This window comes from Phascolarctos cinereus, unplaced genomic scaffold (assembly GCF_003287225.1).
Source record: "Phascolarctos cinereus isolate Bilbo 61053 unplaced genomic scaffold, phaCin_HiC Scaffold_8;HRSCAF=390, whole genome shotgun sequence".
NCBI classification, from domain to species: Eukaryota; Metazoa; Chordata; class Mammalia; order Diprotodontia; family Phascolarctidae; genus Phascolarctos; species Phascolarctos cinereus.
This window is the reverse complement of record NW_027556291.1, coordinates 53,869,177-53,887,523: the sequence shown is the minus strand read 5'-3', so window position 1 is coordinate 53,887,523 and position 18,347 is coordinate 53,869,177. Positions and strand designations below refer to the sequence as shown.

Below are 18,347 nucleotides of genomic sequence, written 5' to 3'. Positions count from 1 at the left end.
AAGATTGCCAGGAGGTCACAACAGTAGGAAAAGGGACTCCTCCAGGAGCACAGTGAATGCTAGCCAGACCAGTGACAGGACATATGTGGCCTACAAAGCTCTGAGTCTGGAGACAGCAAGAGTGGAGGACTTCCCCAAGAAAGCTCCAGGAGGTAGAAATGAACACCAACCAATCTTAAAGATCCAGCTCTCTGAACCTCAAGGACCCAAGAGGCAGGGGTCTTGTTAAGAACCTAGGAGACCCACAAGACCAAGGAGGGCTGATCAGCCCCACCCAAAAGTGCAGCAAAGGGCAAAGCCAGGCCCAGCACGAAGCCCCAATTCAAGAACTACAGTTGGAGAGATGAGTAAATCAAAGAAAACACCAATGCTTCCTAGCTGTGTGACCTTAAGTAAGTCACTTAACCTCTGTTTGCCTCAGTTTATTTGGGGCAGCTAGGTAGCGCAGTAGATAGAGCACCGGCCCTGGAGTCAGGAGGACCTGAGTTCAAATCCAGCCTCAGACACTTGACACTTACTAGCTGTGTGACCCTGGGCAAGTCACTTAACCCCATTGCCTAGCCAAAAGGAAAAAGAAAACACCACTGGGTATCAAAAACTATTTCAAGTCTAACTCCATGACAACTGCAAGCAGAGGCACAAAGGAAAAAAAGGGATTTTCTTTGACTACATTGAATACCTAGAAGACATAAAGTGAGAGATTTTTTTAAATGAACTGAAAGCTCTTGAGGAATGAATTAGAAGGAGAATGAGTAGTTTAAAAAAGAAAGTGGTAGATCTTACCCAAGAAACAGATTCCCTGAGAACTAGACTAGACTGAGCAGGAGCCGATGACTCCATGAAACAGTGAGAAATATTAGAACAAAATTAAAGATTGGAAAAATAGTAGAAAATGTAAGCTGTCTGATATCAAAAATAACTCATCTTGAAAACAAGTCAGAGAGAGAGATAATTTAAGAATCACTGGACTCATTGGAAACCATGATCCAAAAAAGCCTGAAAACTATATTTCAAGAAATACATAAATGGGGGAAGCTAAGTGGCAGAGTGGATGGAGCTCTGGCCTTGGAGCGAGGAGGCCCTGAGTTCAAATCCAGCCTCAGACACTTAACACTTACTAGCTGTGTGACCCTGGGCAGGTCATTTAACCCTAATCACCTCACCAAAAAGCAAAAAAAAAAAAAAAAAAAAAGGAAATACATAAATGCAAACTGCTCAGATCCATTGAAACAAGAAGTCAGGGTAAAGACAGAAAGAATTCATGAATCACCTCCTGAAAGGGAAAGTCCCAGGGATATTGTAGCCAAAATCTGGAGCTCCCACATCGAAGAAAAAATGCTATAAACATTCAGAAAGAAGCAATTTAAGTACCAGGGAACTACAGCCAGGATCACACAAGACCTGGCAGCTTCTACTATAAACGAGATCTTGGAATATAATATTCCAAGAGGCAAAAGAGATAAGCTTACAGTCAAGAATAACTTACACTGCAAAGCTGAGTATAATCCTAAACGGGGAAAAATGATTTTAATGGAATAGAGCAATTGAAAGGAGCAGTATGGTAATACAGTGCTATTGGGCAGCTAGGTAGTGGATAGGGCACTGGGCTTGAAACCAGAAGGACTCATCATCTTCCTTAAAATCTGGCCTCAGACACTTACTAGCTGTGTGAGCCTGGGCAAGTCACTTCACCCTATTTGCTTCAGTTTCCTCATCTGTCAAATGAGCTGGAGAAGGAAATAGCAAACCACTCCATTATCTTTGCCAAGAAAACCCCAGATGGGGTCACAGAGAGTTGGGCCCAAATGAAAATGTCTCAACAATAAACATTCTAATGGGGGAGAAGAAACAAGTGTACTAAAGATATTGGGGGAGTTTAAAACAGAGGTCCTAGTAATGGGGTGGGAGGGGAGGAAGAGATTTGTTCTGTTGAAAGAGATAATTTGAAAGAATTCTGAGTAGTATGAATTGAAACAGTGAGGTGAGCAGAAGCAGGGGAATAATTTCTATAAGGTCATCAACATTATAAAGATAGACAATTTTGACTTAAGAACTCTGATCAGTACAATGACCACCCATGTCTCTGCAGGACCAGTGATGAAATGTGTTACACACCTCCTCACAGATAGTGTATAGCCCCAAGGTGCAGAGATAATACTTAATGTATTACAAGTGTTTTTTTTTTCTCTTTGTTTTTAAATGGGGGTAGGGATATGGCTATGGTGGAGAGAAAAGAACTACCAGTTATGATGCCAAAAAAAAGAAGGCTATTGTAACACGCTTAAAAATGCGCAGAAGAGAACAGAAAGATGTTCAGAAAGAAAACAGAGAAGCAGGACAGTTTTGAAAGTAATATGTAGAACTTATTATATACTTTTTTTTTAGGCAGTTAGGGTTAAGTGACTTGCCCAGGGTCACACAGCTAGTAAGTGTCAAGTGTTTGGTCTGAGACCGGATTTGAACTCAGGTCCTCCTGACTTCAGGATCGGTGCTCTATCCACTGTGCTATATACTTCTTTTAATAAAGCAGGTGGTATGAAATGGACATTCACAGTTTCGTAAAGAATCCTCTTTTGTGTTCTACTGTGTGTGGGAGGGGAATGCCCCTTTTTGGTATTTAAGTTCAGAATTGTGTGTGTGTGTGTATAACTTTTTAAATTTTAAATAGTATTTTATTTTTCCCAGTTATACATAAAGACTCTTTTAACATTCATTTTAAAAATTTTGGAAAAAAAAATTTTGAGTTCCAAATTTTTCTTCCTCCCTCTTTCTTCCAATTTGATGTAGGTTATATATGTGCAATCATGTAAAGCATATTTCCATATTAGTCATATTGTGAAAGAAGAAACAGGCCAAAAGGAAAAACTCACTAAAAAAATAAAGTGAAAACAGTATGCTTTTAGTTCTTTCTCTGGATGTGGATAGCATTTTCCATCATAAGTCCTTTGGAATTTTGTTGGATCATCGTATTGCTGAGAAGAGCTGTCATTCATAGTTGATCATTGCACAATGTTGCTATTAATATGTACACTATTCTCCTGGTTCTGCTTATTTCACTTTGTATCATTACATGTAAGTCTTTCCAGGTTTTTTTGAAGTCTGCCTGCTCATCTTTTCTTATAGCACAATAGTATTGCATTACATTCATGTACCACAACTTGTTCAACCATTCCCCAGCTGATGGGCATCCCCTCGATTTCCAGTTCTTTGCTACCTCAAAAAGAGCTGCTATAAATATTTTTGTACATGTAGGTCTTTTTCTTTGATCTCTTTGGGATACAGACCTAGTAGTGGTATTACTGAGCCAGAGGGTATATACAGTTTGGTTGCCTTTTGGACATAGTTCCAAACTGCTCTCCAGAATGGAGATCAGTTCTCAACTCCACCAAAAGTGCATTAGTGTCCCAGTTTTCCCACATCCTCTCCCACATTTATTATTTTCCTTTTCTGTCACATTGGCCAATCTGATAAGCGTGAGGTGGTACCTCAGAGTTGTTTTAATTTGCATTTCTCTAATCAATGTGATTTAGAGCATTTTTTGTCATATGACCATGGGTAGTTTTGATTTTGTCTTCTGAAAACTGCCTGTTTAAGTTCACAGCTTTGGACGAGGGGAAGATAAGCCCTATACTTACCCTAGAGACAGAAGTCACTAGTAAGTAACAAATAGAAGGATCAGCAGGCATTTTCAACAGGCATTTATTAAGAACCTCCTATGTTCCAGGCATTGTTCTATGTGCTGAAGTTATAAGTACAAAAAATGAAACAGTCTTTACCTAAAAGGAGCTGACATTCACCTACTATGTCTCTTCCCCTAAGGTGGTGTGGGGTAGGAGATAAGAAACCAGCCTTGGAAATGAAGAAAACCTAAATTCAATTTTTGTTTATGAACCGTATGATCCTGGGTACATCATTTAACTTCTCAGGGTCCCTGACAGCTCTCTAAGACCATAAGTTGCTCAAAAAGTTCATATCTGCTTTGGTAAAGGGAATTTCCCCGTCTGGGAGTTCCCTACACCAAGGATGTCACTGGTCCAGGCCTTATTCTGTGTATCCTTATTCATTATGGTAAACTCAATAGGTGGATTGAGTCATTGCTGCCTTGAGACCTGTGTGAGGAAGAATGAAGAACCAAAACTTTGTCTCTGCCTGGGCATCTTTGCTGTGCTTGATCACAGTAACAGCTGACTGAGGCTTTTCAGTATTGTCTTTCTACCATTACAATGCCATTGCAGTGCTCTGAGAGGATCAGATTTTTTTCTGGATTTAGGGAATAGAATCACAGACCCTCAGAAGTAGAAGGGATCTTGGGAACTGTCCAGGCCAACCCACTCCTTCCCCCCCACCATTTTACAAGGCCTAAAGAGCTGAAGTGATTGGCCCAAGGTCACAAAATGAGCCAGTGGCAAAACCAGAACCAGAACTCTGCGTTCCCAACTCCCCATCCAATTTTTTTCATTAACCTCTGCTTCACAATCTCCAGCCCAATCTGAATGAATGGATGGAAAAAAGCACTTATTAAGAACTGACTTGGATCCAAGCACCGTGCTAAGGGCTGGGGATAAAAATAGAAAATCAAGACAATTCTTGCCCTCAAGGGACTTACATTCTAATGGGAAGAGACAGCCCAAATAGGAAGTCAAAATGCAAGTTATGGAACCAAAATTGGCCGTTCTAGGACAACAGCCCAAATCCAGACAATATTTGAAACCCAGGCACACATAACCAAGAGCTAAACATAGTTGTTTCCAAATTCTGCTTCAGTAATATCCATCTAAGTTCGCTGTTTGAAACTTGGCAGGCATGGCCCCATCGACGCAACGTTGTACTTGATCTGTGTCAGTCATACAATGATCACCATGTCTATCTATAATAGATAGAGCTCTGGCCCTGGAGTCAGGAGAACCTGAGTTCAAATCCCCAGCCTCAGACACTTGACACTTACTAGCTGTGTGACCTTGGGCAAGCCACTTAACCTCGATTGCCTCACCAAAAAAAGAAAAAAAAGAGAATGGTTTGCTGGTTGTTATGACAGGAACTGTAGCTGAAGAAAGGCATTATGATGTAGTGGAAACACTGGAGATGGGAATTCTCATTCCTGAAGCTGCCACTCACTCCAGCACCTCAGACAATGCTTTTCATATAGTTGGCATTTGATAAATGTTTGCTGAATTGAATTCCTGAGGATCATGAGCAATTAACTTCTCCCTGGGCCTCAGTTTCCTCCTTTGCAAAACAAAAGAGTTGGACTCTTTGAGATCCTTTCCACCTCTGGATTGGTAATCTTCTAACAATCTGATTTGGGGTTACCATGTTCCAAAGCAAGCCAATGGTCTAAGAGCCAGCCAGTCAGCAAAGTAGGAAGTAGGCTTTGACTCATGACAAGCCAAATTAGGAGTTTCAGAAGGCTTTGTCCTCAATAGTTGGACTGGGAAGAATAAGAACTACTTTGTCTGTCTTTCTGTGATTAGCCATGTGATGCTTGTACTTAACTTTCCTCTGCTGATGCTTAATAAAATGAGATAATTCCTGTCCCCTAAATATCTGCTGCAAAAAGACTCAGGGAATGCAAGCCAACAAATGAGCAGAACACCAAAGTACCATTTTTGGTCCATGGCCTGAATTTCTGATTTGATTCTTGGCTCTCCTGAAGCAGTGTCCAACCTCTGAAGCACACTGTCTATGTGGGTGTGGTAAATAGGCTGACCTTACTTCAGAGCCTTTTTTCATTACCTTGTATGTGGGGGGGGGGAGGTAATCTTGCTTGTACTTTTGAGATGGATCAAATGGTAAATTCAAGGGGACCAGGAAATGCTGCTGCTACATTCTGTGGTATCAGGTAAAACCTGTGGCTGGTTGATCCTTTCTTGTATATAATCTTGGCAACAAATACAGCACTCAGAGCTCCAACATGAGCTCTCATTTCTACTTATTGGTTCTTATGTCTCCTAGTGGCTAAACTGTCCTTCTCCCTCCCAGGCCCAGAGTCATTGCCTCCCTCATTGTGGTCGAGTAGACACCAACTTCTCAGGGGCCATGGACTGCTTCCGACAGGTAGTGAAGGCCCAAGGTGTGCTGGCCCTCTGGAATGGACTGACTGCCAACTTGCTAAAGGTGAGAAGGTTAGGCACCCCATCCTGTTTTCATGAGACTCTCCCCCTTCCCCTCTCTCAGAAACCTTCAGTTCTTAGCCCCACAAGGGAGCTTCATGGAATCATTCACCCTGAGTGCTCAAGTCTCTATAGTAAGAGCAGTGGTCTCAAAGCATGAGGAGGACTGTGGAAAAAGAAGACTAGTAGCCTTGCAGAGGGAAAGAATTCCCGCATCAGTCCTGAAGTATTCTGGACAACATGGAGTAGTGGAAAGTCTAGAATTCAGAAGGCCTGGGTTTGCGTCCCAGATCTGACACTTCCTGGTTGAGTGAACTTTAGAGTTGCCTAACATCTCTTGAGTGTCAATCTTCTCATCTCGTTAACCCATAATAGGATTAATAATGCCTGCCCTCCACAGGACTGTTAACAGGAAAGGTCTTTGGAAGCTAGAGCACTGTACAAGCATGAGCCATTATTGAGACTGAATGGCGTTCCAAGAGATTTGAGAAATTAAAATCTTCTTGATGAGTAGATGGTCAGTCGAACAAAAAAACCCACTGTGGGGTAGACTTATCTGCACACAGATTAACAACAGACATGGCATTTCTGCCATCGGCTTCCTGTCCATTGTATAGTATGAATCACTTCTTTCTCCTCTTCTCCTCTCTATGCCAGATCCCATGATGCCACTTTCCCAGGCTAGTCAATCTATAAGCATTCATTAAGCACCTATTAAATACCGGGCATTAAACTAGGTCCTGGGGATATGGAAACAAATATGAACTAGTCCTTGCCCTCAAGGAGATTACATCCTATAGGGGAGAGACAAAATCTCACTTGATCAGCAAACATTTATTAAACACCTAGTGTGTGCCAGGCCCTGCTGTCAAGGAGCTGACATTCTAACTGTGTTGTAGTAGTTACTGCATCTGCCTCCACCAGCACATATAGATTAGCCTGTGGTTGTGTCATAGCTTTAAAAGCATTGTCTTATAGTTTTTAATTCTTTAACTGGATTTTAACCTGATTTTTCTGTGTTTTTTTTGTTTATTTCCTTTTTTACAGATAGTTCCATATTTTGGAGTTATGTTTAGCACTTTTGAGTTTTGCAAGAGAATCTACCTTTATCACAATGGCTACACTGTGTCCCCTTTGAGCTATAAGCTTACCCCAGGTGTAGATCAGAGTTTACAGCCACAAGAATTGCGAGAATTAAAAAAGTTACTCAAAGACAGCAATTTTGAGGCAAGAAAACCCACTCTGTAAAACTGAGTAAGGCTGAAAGATGTGTTAAAAGCATACATGTATGTACAGCCTCATGACCTCGTGTGATCAGAAGAGGCTTCCTCTCTTCACTGTCCTGAAAAAAATCAGAAGCTTGGACCTTTCGCCATCTGATCACCCTACTCGTGGCTGCTCCACTGCAGACTTGGCGGCCGACTTTGATTAAAGTGCCTGGAGCTCTCCATCACTATGTCATGAATTATACCTGGTGTCCCAGGGATGCAGCTGGGCAGTCAGTCCCAGCTCAAAGCTCTCCAAGGTCAGTCTACCAAAGCAAGAGTCAGACTCGTATCTATGGTGAATCGATGCAGAGACCCAAGGAAGCAGGTTTGCTGTGTCCTGAACCTTTTTAAAAGAAAAGCAGAATGTAGATCAGACATTGCAATGCCTCTTGCCTTGCTTCCCAGTATCTGATGCTTGCACCAGCTAGCAATGACTGCAAAATTCATGCAAACCAACACAGACCCAGTTTAAATAGTTTGGCCCAAAGCTTCTAAGTGTAAGAGTTCATGGCTTCATCTGCACCCTTTTTAAGTACCTCAGAATAGCTTGGGTTTTCAAAGAAAAAAGGATGAAAATGTTTCCAAAATCTTTCATTTCAAGTGTAGGAAGCCTGGGTCGTCGATTACGTAAAATGGTTTTGTTCGTGTTCATTTCATGGTGCCACAGAAAAGCCCCGATTATCCTCAGCAGCTGCTATGGACGGGGTCATAGAAGTGATTTAGCAATGCCTTTGACCTTCATCATTTTGATCTTGCCTAGCAAAGCCAAGAATTTGTTGGTAATTTCAGTAGTTCCCATTCATTTTCTACCATGGCACAGTTGCAAAGAAGGGAAGTAAGAGAACCTTAGATGGGTCTTAGAAGGTCATCAAGTTTGAGCCTCATATGAAGTGTGAATTTCTTTCCAGGCACCAAAAAAAAAAAACAGAACAGAAAAGTACTTTGAGCTAATCTCTTCAACCAACTGAAGAAATCGCTTTTCAGGAGCAAAATACCTTGGATCTGCACTAAGGGCATATAAGCATACCTTTCAAATAATTCTTACTTATGTAGCTCCAGAAATAACTAATACTTAATTGTTAAGTCAATAATCATATCTCTGTGATTGGATTTTTTTTTCTTCTTTTTCAGTATTTTGAAGATATGTTGTATATTAAATTAGTCTCTCATTGGGTTTCTCATACTTGTTTGTTTCTTTATGTGACCTCATGTATAACATGAGATAATGTGGATCGTTGGTAATTGAATTAAGGACTAAGACACTGAGGTTATATATTACCAGAGGATCCTAGAATCGAGGGCTGGAAGGGCTGTGGAGTCCAACCCCTTCATTTTACAGAGGGGGAAACTGAGGCCCAGGGAAGAGAAAGGACTCATCCAGGGTCACATGTAGGCCATAAATCTAAAGGTAGGAAGGCCCTCAGAGGCCATCTAGACAAGTGGCCTCATTTTAGAGATGAGGAAACAGAGGCCCAAACAAATGAATTAACTTGCCCATGCTCATGTAGGTGGAAAGTTGCAGAGCCAGGATACAAACTCAGGTCCCATGACTCCAAGTTCAGCACTACACTGCTTCCCATTGACCTCATTCTTTCTGAGTATCAGAATTGTCAGCATGCATTTATTAAAGCGTCTACTATGTGCCAGGTACTATGCTAAATGTTAGGGACACAAAGGCAAAAAAACGGTCCCTGCTCATAAGGAGCTCATGGTCTAATGGAGAAGAAAACCTGCAAACAACTCTGTGCGAACAACCTATAGACAGGCCAGACTGGAGATAAGAGAGGGAAGGCATGAGCATGAAGTTGGGGGGGGGGGTTAGCTGGGGAGAAGCCAGAAGAGGGAGATGGGGAGGAAGAGAATTCCAGGCACAGCAGACAAGCAGGTTAAGTGCTGAGTTTGAAGATGGAGTGTCTTGTACAAGGAGCAGTTAAAAAAAAGCCAATTCACTGAGCTGCTGAGTATATGGGAGCCGAATAAGGTATAAGAAGACTGGAAAGGTAGGAAGGAGGCAGGCTGGAGGGTTTTATAAGACAAGGGATTTTGATATTTGATTCTGGAAGAAATAGGGAGCTACTGGAATTTATTGAGTAAGGGGGATGGCATGGGCAGACCTATGCTTAGGAAGATCACTGGTGGCTGAATGAAGGATGGACTGGAGTGGGAAGAGCCTTGTGGCAGGCAAACCCACTAGCAGCTATTGCAGTAGTCCAGGCATGAGTTGATGAGGGCCTGCGCTAGTGTTAGCAGTGGCAGAGGAGAGAAGGGGCCATATATGAGAGGTTTTCCAAAGGTGGAATGACTTGGCAAGACTTGGAGACTAATTGGATATGAAAATGAGAAAGAGTGAGGAACTAGGTGTCCTCCTAGGTTGGGAGTCTGAGGGACTGGAAAGGGGGTGCCCTTGACAAAAATAGGAAAGTTAGCAAGGTGAGAATTTGGGGGGGTGGGGTGGAGAAGATAATGAGTTCAGGTTTGGAAATGTTAAATTTAAGATGTATATGGAACATCCAGTTCAAGATGTCTGAGAGGCAGTTGGAAATACCACAATGGAGATCAGTGGAGAAGGTAAAGCTGGACAAGTAGATCTGAGAATCATTAACGTAAATATGTTTCATTGAATCCATGGGAGCTCATGAGATCTCAAAGCGATATTATATAGAGGGAGAGGAGGAGAGGGCCCAGGACAGAGGCGTTAGAGATATCTACCATTAGCAGTTGTGACTTGGATGAAGCTCCAGACTAGGATGGAATGGTCAGACAGATGGAAGAGCCAGGAGAGAGTGGTGTCCCCCAAAAACTAGAGAGTATCAAAGAGATGAAGGGGATGAACTGTGTCAAAGGCTGCAGACAGGTCAAGAAAGAAGAGGATTGAGAATCTGGCAATGAAGAGATTGTTAGTAAGTTTGGAGAGAGTAGTTTCAGTTGAATAATGAGGTCAGAAGCCAGATTGCAGAGAATTAAGAAGAGAACGAGAGGAGAGGAAGTGGAGGCACCGGTCATAGATGGCCTGCTTGAGGAATTTAGAGAAATATAGCCAGCAGCACCAACATGAACCAAATGAGGGGGTTTTGAGGACAGGTGTTTATAGGCAGCAGGGAAGTAGCCAGTAGCCTGGAAGAGCCTAAAGATGAGTGAGAGAGTGGAGTATCATAGAGGAGAATCTGCTGGAGAAGGTGGGATGGAAACCCTAGTTTTGTTCTTGAATTGGATTCAACTAATGTTATTTTACTGGAAGCACCAGAGCTTTCTGCTTCATCCCTAGTAACTATATTTATTCAACAAGAATTTATTGTGTGCCTAATAAAGGTGTCTCACTGTACTTTACAATATAAAGGTTTTCTTTAAAAGAAAAAGTAGAAGAAACAGTATCTGCCCTTAAGGAACTTGGAATTTAGGTGGGGGAATGAAACAGAAACGTGTTATAACTGGAACATAATTAAAAAGCACATACTAGCAAGATGAGACTTAATGAGGAAGAATGTAATGTCTTGTCTCGTGAGTTTGCTTGGATTCTGTGTTGTATTCCCAGCTCCTTGAGTTAGCAGTCCATTAAAGCCTCAAGTCTTCCACGTGAGTCACCATCTGACTACCATGTCCCCATTTTGTACTTAATTCAGGTGTAATCTTTTATTCTTATTCCTATGATAAGAGTGACAGGGATAGAGTGTCATGCTTCGAGTCCGGAAACTGCTTCAAATTCTGCCTCAGAAATAAGCAAACTCTGTAATCATAGGCAAGTCATTTCACCTCTTTTAGTATTGGTTTCCTCATCTGAAAAATATATAATTTGTGTGTGTGTGTGTGTGTGTGTATACCTGCTTGACAGAGTGATTGTGAGGCAAGGACTTTACTGACCTTAAAACAGTATAAAGGTGAGTCCTTATTAAATTTAGTTTTAATTGATTCAGATCATCATTCCAACCTGTTACTTTTTTATTAATTAATTTTGATTTATCAATAATCACATCCATAAGCTTTTGAGTTTTAAATTTTTCTCCTCCTCCTCCCTCCCCAAGACAGCATGCAATCTGATATAGGCTCTACATATACATTCCTATTAAACATATTTTCACATTAGTCATGTTGTAAGGAAGAATTAGAACCAATAGGAAGAACCACAAGAAAGAGAAAACAAAAGAAAAGGAAAAAAATAGCAAAGAGTATACTTCGATCTGCATTCAAACTCCATCGTTCTTTCTTTGGATGTGAATAGCATTTTCCATCATGAGACTTTTGGAGATGTCTTAGATCCTTGCATTGCTGAGAAGGGCTAAGTTTATCAAAGTTAGTCATTGCATAATGTGCCTGTTACTGTGTACAACATTGAGAACTTTTTAGATCTCAGTTCTGGCATCTAACATCGTGAATTTCCCTTCCATATTTGTGTCGTAAGCAAATGTGATGAGCATTCCACGTATGACTTTGTCAAAGTCCTTCATAAACCTGTTTTAAAAAAACCAGAACCAGGGATAAATACCTGCAGCATACCACTAGAAGCCTTCCTCTAGATCAGGGATTCTTAAACTTTTTCCACTTGCAATCCCATTAGTGCTTTTCAAACTTAAACTTCTTAAACCCCATATGGGGTCATGATACACAGTTTAAGAAGCACTGCATCTAGATTAATGCTGATCTAGTACAGGCATACCTTGCTTTATTGAACTTTACAGATATTGTGTTTCTACAAATTAAAGGTTTGTGGCAACCTTCCATTGTACTATTGTAATTGTGTTTTGGGGTGTCACAAACTGTACCCATATAAGAAGGTGAACTTAATCAATAAATGTTGTGTGTTCTGACTGCTCCACCAACCAGTCATTCTCTTATCTCTCTCCCTCTCCTCGGGCCTCCCTATTCCCTGAAGCACAATAATATAGAAATTAGGCCAATTAATAACCCTGCAATGGCCACTAAGTGTTCAGTGAAAGGAAGAGTCAATCGATGAGGCAAACTTCATTGTTGTCTTATTTTAAGAAATTGTCACAGCCACCACAACCTTCAACAGTTATCATCCTGATCAGTCAGCAGTCATTGACATCAAAGCAAGACCCTCCACCAGCAAAAATATTACAACTCACTAAAGGCTCAGGTGATGGTTAGCATTTTTTTTAGCGATAAAGTATTTTTAAATTAAGGTAGGTACATTTTTTTGGATGTAATACTATTGTATACTTAATAGATTACAGTATAATGTAAATGTAACTTTTATATGCACTGGGAAACCAAAAAATTCACGTGACTTGCTTTATTGTGCTATTTGCTTTATTGTGCTATTTGCTTTATTGCGGCCTAGAGCCAAACCCACAACATCTCCGAGATATGCTCTTTGGGTACCATCATTCAAACTAGCTTTGCATCTAAGTAACTGTATCCAGCTGGGCTTTGCTGACTGGCTCTTCATGACACTGCCCTAGTCCGTCCAGTAACCATTGCAAAAGTGGAAATGAAGTTAATTGATTCAGCTCATCATTCAGACCATCAGTAACCATTGCAAAAGTGGAAATGAAGTTAATTTGGCATCACTTGTCCATAGTAAATTGTTTCCTTGACACCATCTCTCGCCTTTCTAAGGCCTCGTGAACCAGCTGCTTCCTAACTGTCCTAGAATTTTTGGTAGAGAGCAACATCAGCCTCTTCAGCTGGTAGTTTCTTTTCCCCTCCTTTAGAAAGTTGGGCCCAGATTTGTCCATCCCTAAGTCTTTTCAGGATCACATCAATAAGTCCTTACAGTACCCTAAACCATGAAGACCGGAAGGCATGAACTCGTTGAAAGTGGCCAGGTGCTCTCTCCTTGCCTCATGTATGGGGGATTCAGTTCCCTCTTAACCATGTTTGTTTTGGCTTTTCCAGTTGGAGACTCATTCTCCTAGATAGAGAAGATAGAAAATAACATAGGTGTTGATGCCCTGCTTTCTCTATGTGGTCTGTTAATATGGTATCATCCACAGCAAACAGAGAGCAGCAACTAGGTGGTGCTGCAGTGGATAGAGTGCTAGGCCTGGAGTTGGGAAGACTCATCTTCCTGAGCTTCGATCTGACCTCAGACACTTACTGGCTGTGTGACCCTGGGCAAGTCATTTCACCCTGTTTGCCTCAGTTTCCTCCTTTGTCAAATGAGCTGGAGAAAGAAATGGCAAACTGCTCCAGTATCTTTGCCAAGAAAACTCTAAATGGGGTCACAAAGAGTCGGACATGACTGAAAAATGACTGCACAACGACAGAAAATAAGTTTGCTCTTTTTTAGGTACCTTCTAGCTTTGAACATACCTAAGCCTACTCTTTTTGTTGCCTTTAGCGTTTTTGCAAGCCCCAGCTCATTCTGAGTTTAACCTTGGTTTTCTTACAAGTTTACACTGCTATTCTGCATTCCTTCTTGGGGTTTTTGCACTTCCTTCTATCTTTTGTATGTGCACTTTTAAAATTCAAACTCATCAGAGAACCCATTTTGATTTCTTTAGAAATCCTGGGAGATAGGGGCAGCTAGGTGGCGCAGTGGATAGAGCACCGGCCCTGGATTCAGGAGGACCTGAGTTCAAATCCGGCCTCAGACACATAACACTTACTAGCTGTGTAACCCTGGGCAAGTCCCTTAACCCCATTGCCTAGGAAGGAAGGAAAGAAAGAAAGAAAGAAAGAAAGAAAGAAAGAAAGAAAGAAAGAAAGAAAGAAAGAAAGAAAGAAAGAAAGAAAGAAAGAAAGAAAGAAAGAAATCCCAGGAGATATACTTATCACATTTCTTTAGAAACTGACACCAGTCAGCATCAACAAGCATTTATGTGCCAGGCATGCACGGTGCTAAGTGCTGGGGAAACAAAGAAAGGCAAAAGACAGCCCCTGCCCTCAAGGGGCTCCCAGTCTAATGGGGGACACAACATGCAAACAACTATGTATGAATGAAATGTTAGACATGTGGCTAAATCGTAGGTAATCCACAGAGGGAAAGCACTTGAATTAATCAAGATTGGAAAAGGCTTCCTGTAGGTGGATGTAAGGTTTATTCCATTGTCTTCCTCACCTGGATGATGTGACTTTAAATGAAAATTATTTTTGAATGTATATTAATATTCTTTGCATCACAATTGTTTTCTTAGACTGTCTTCATACCCCACCCCCAAGGCAATATAGCGTAGGGCATAGAAAGGTGGCCTTAAAACCAGGAAGATCTGAGTTTAAATTCCACTTCTGACATAATGGCTATGTGACCCTGGACAAGTCATTTCACCCTGTTTGCCACTTTCTAGGACTATGAACATGCATTGGTTGAGTTTCCTCACCTGGGAGTTCCCTATAACAATGAAATTACAGGTTCAGTCCCTATCCTTCTTCCTCTCACTCCTAGCCCTGCCTTGTAACAAAGAAAAACAGTCAGGCAAAAGCAACTAACACTACATCTGTTTCCCTATCTGCCATGTTTGATATCTATAGTTATCTGACCTTTGAATTCAATACTGATCAGCTATTCTGAGCTGAGTTGCTTTTTTAATGTTTTTATGTAAGTTACTGTAGTCACCATGGATATTGTTCTCCTGTCTCTGCTTTGCCCAGCATCAGTTCATACAAGTCTTCCTACATTGCTCTGAATTCATCACATCTGCTTTTCTTTGGGGACAATGCTATTCCATTATGTTCCTATATAGCAACTTGTTCAACCATGCACCAAGCAGTGGCTATTTCCATTTTATTTTCAGTTGGTGTTTGTTATTGTCATTGGCTATCACAAAAAGTGATTCTGTAAATAGTTTGAGATTCTCTCTTTTGCATCTTTGCCTTCCGTGCCCAGTGATGTGATTGCCAGGTGAGAATTTGGGGGGGATGGGGCCAGAGCCTCCTACCTCCGTCTTCCCTTCTAGAATTTCTACCAAAGGAAAATCTTCATCTGAGCTCTTTAAGTCAGCCCTAAAGCTTAGTATACAAATCAGACTCTGCCAGTTCTTTACCTACTGTTGAGAGCTTTAAGATGACATGGTCACTTTGTTTCACGAAGTTCCCAGTCCTTTCTCTTCATCACGTGGGGTTTATTTTGTTAATTAGAAGGAAGTCTAGAATAGCAGTCCTCTACATTCTGAAAAATTAATTAACAAGGCAAGGATTAATCAGATGTTCCACTCTTAGCAGAATGAGCTATCCTGAAAATATCTAAAGTCACCTCCCACTTCACACACACACACACACACACACAACTGTATCTACTTCTATGTCACTTCTGTTCTATGCATTAGGAAAACACCAGCCATATCCTCTGCCATCCTGGTCCGTAGCATAATATCCACAACAATCATATTTTGTTTCTCTCTCCTTTTAGCCCCACCCAAAGGCCCTACAGGGAACTTCCCCCCTCCCACCACCCCTGCCCAGCATCTTTTCCTGTGGCATATTGTGCTTCCAATACCATATTCTAATGATGAGTGATACCATTTCTTCAGTATGAGTGAGATATTAATGAGATCATATTCACATCTTGGGTTAAAATTTTCAGCTCTGTTTATTTGGCTCATCAGCTGAAACTTAGTTAAAGCTCTAAGTTTTACAAAGTACTTTACCCGTCTCATTGGATCCTCAGGGGAACCCTGTAACACAGATGCCACCAGTGTTATTATGCCCATTTTACAGATTAGAGAGGCAACAATGACACAGTGGATAGAGAACTGGCTTTGAAGTCAGGAAGAGCTGGGTTCAAGTCCTGTCTCTGACAGATACTGGCTGTGTGACCCTGGGTAAGTCATTCGACTTCTCAGTACCCCTCCCCAAAAAAATTTCTCTAAGATTATAAGTTGTAGACTTGCATTAATAGAGGTTGTTTCCTCACTGGGTGTTCCTTATGGTAATGAAATCAAAGGTCTAGTTCCTATCCCTATTTTACTGATTAGAAAACTGAGGATCAGAAAGAGTTTGATTTACTTGTAGATTACGATGAACATAGATATCAATAAACATAAGTTGCCAGGCTATTTCAGTCATGTCTGACTCTTTGTGACCCCATTTGGGGTTTTCTCAGCAAAGATATTGGAGTAGTTTGCCATTTCCTTCTCCAGCTCATTTTACAGATGAGGAAACTGAGGCAAACAGGGTTAAATGACTTGCCCAGGGTCACACAGCTAGTATTTACTGACACAGTGAAATCACAGGTGCAGCCTCTATCCTTCTAGGAATCATAGCCTCAAAACCCTAAATACTTCTCTTTTTTTCCTCTTATGTACATTTGTTAGATCATTATATCCGTTTTTGGTTATCAAGCATTTACTTTTCCCTCACCTCACTGGGAAAAAACACACAAAACCATTTAAATACTTTAAAGGCATCATCTAGCTCAACTCTAATTTTTAAACATAATAATTAACAATAATAATAGCTAATACTTACATAGCGCTTGCTATGTGCAAGGCACTGCTCTAAACACTTAACAAATATTATCTTATGTGATCCTCACAATACCCCTATGAGGTAGGTGCTATTTATTATCCCCACTTTACATATGGGGAAACTGAGGCAGTCAGAGGTTAAGAGACTTGCCCAGGGTCACACAGTTGGGTGTCTGAGGCCATATTTGAACTCAAGTCTTCCTGACTCCAGACCTGAAGCTCTCTCTATTTACTGTCTCACCTAGCTGCCCCAAATGAGGAAAAGTCTTGGATGTGACTAGGCTAAAAAGCAATAGAACTTTTTGGAAAAAAAAAAAGTTGCCTTTCTCATTCTCTGGAATGCTTCCAGACCCTAAAAATATATACTTCATCATCAGCTGGATGGTTGTGCAGAGTGTCGCTGCTGTTGCCGGTTTGACCACCTATCCATTTGAAACTGTCTATCATATGATGATGCAATCAGAGGATATCAAAGCACCATTTCCTCATTCTCTCTTGATTTAAAAAAAAAAGTTTTTTGGCTGTATAGGAGATGCTGGCAGGGTTTTTTGTTGGTTTTCTTTTGGGGGGGTACTTTTTTTTTCTCTAGCAAACTATCGGAGAGCTGGCATCAAGTCCAATAGCATTTTATCCATTTCATATCAATAATTAATACGTTATCTAAAAACATTGGCAGTCTTCGGTTTCCTATTTTGCTGTTCCCTCTTGTACAATGGTTCCAGTATGATCTCAGTTAATACTCACACATGAGTTTAGTGTGATTTTGTGCTTGCAGATTGTATACTTTTTAAAAATGGTAACAGTTTTAGAAAGACAGAGCCATGAGACAGTAAGTCTTGTATCATCTCTTCCCTTTCAGCTGATATCATACATACCGGTGCAGTTGACCTCGGGAGGAAAATTGCTCATGTTCGTGGAGGCTCCAAGGCTTTTTTCAAGGGCACATGGTCCAACGTCCTCAAAGGCATGAGTAGTACTTTTGTGTTCATCTTAGATAATGAAATTGAGAAGTTTCAAGGAGCTATTTCCAACCTGTTTTTCATTTGTTTGCTTTGTTTCCTGTGAATTGGCATATTTTATGTAACATCGAATGTTCCAAATGGACTCTTGAACAACTCATAAATTGCTATTTACCAGTTGGAAATAGAAAGCAGTAACACTGACCTGCCAGTTTTCTCTGAAGCCATTCCTATTAAAGGATTCTATCATTAAGATAGAATTCAATGTATTTTTTAAAGTTTTACTCCTATTAAGTAACTATTTTAAAAATAAAATAAAAGATTTGAACTAATTGTGTTTGATACTTTTTAAAATGTTTTTACCTTAATAAATCTTACAGCTACAAGTATAGACTTCTGAGATGAAGATAACTTCATAAATTGAGTTTTTTTAAAAAATGTTCAGACAATGTCACACAAGGGATACCTTGGTTATATAATGATCTTGCCATATTTTATGTATGAGCCACAAGGATGATTTTTCAAATAACTTCATATTGGTGTTTTTGGTTTTTTACATCATCACAATTATCACCAGTATCCATCCCCCTCCTCCCAAGCAGTCATCTCATGTAGCAGAAAGTACTTTTTAAAGAGGAAAAAAGTCAT

General features: G+C 40.7%; 1 protein-coding gene across 2 annotated transcripts in view; it reads left to right on the top strand.

Annotated features, from left to right (window-relative positions):
• The window catches only part of SLC25A43 (solute carrier family 25 member 43), a 51,872-nt gene extending 33,936 nt beyond the window's left edge, over positions 1 to 17,936 (top strand). The window contains exons 4-5 of one of the 2 annotated variants that reach the window (XM_020975121.2): positions 5,980 to 6,114; positions 17,600 to 17,936. In XM_020975121.2, the coding sequence (XP_020830780.1) occupies positions 5,980 to 6,114; positions 17,600 to 17,710 (246 nt within the window). In that variant the 3' untranslated portion in view covers positions 17,711 to 17,936. Of the gene's footprint in view, positions 1 to 5,979; positions 6,115 to 7,157; positions 8,560 to 17,599 lie in introns of those variants that run through there. The other variant, XM_020975120.2, reaches the window with a different exon arrangement.
• Positions 17,937 to 18,347: the final 411 nt, after the last annotated feature.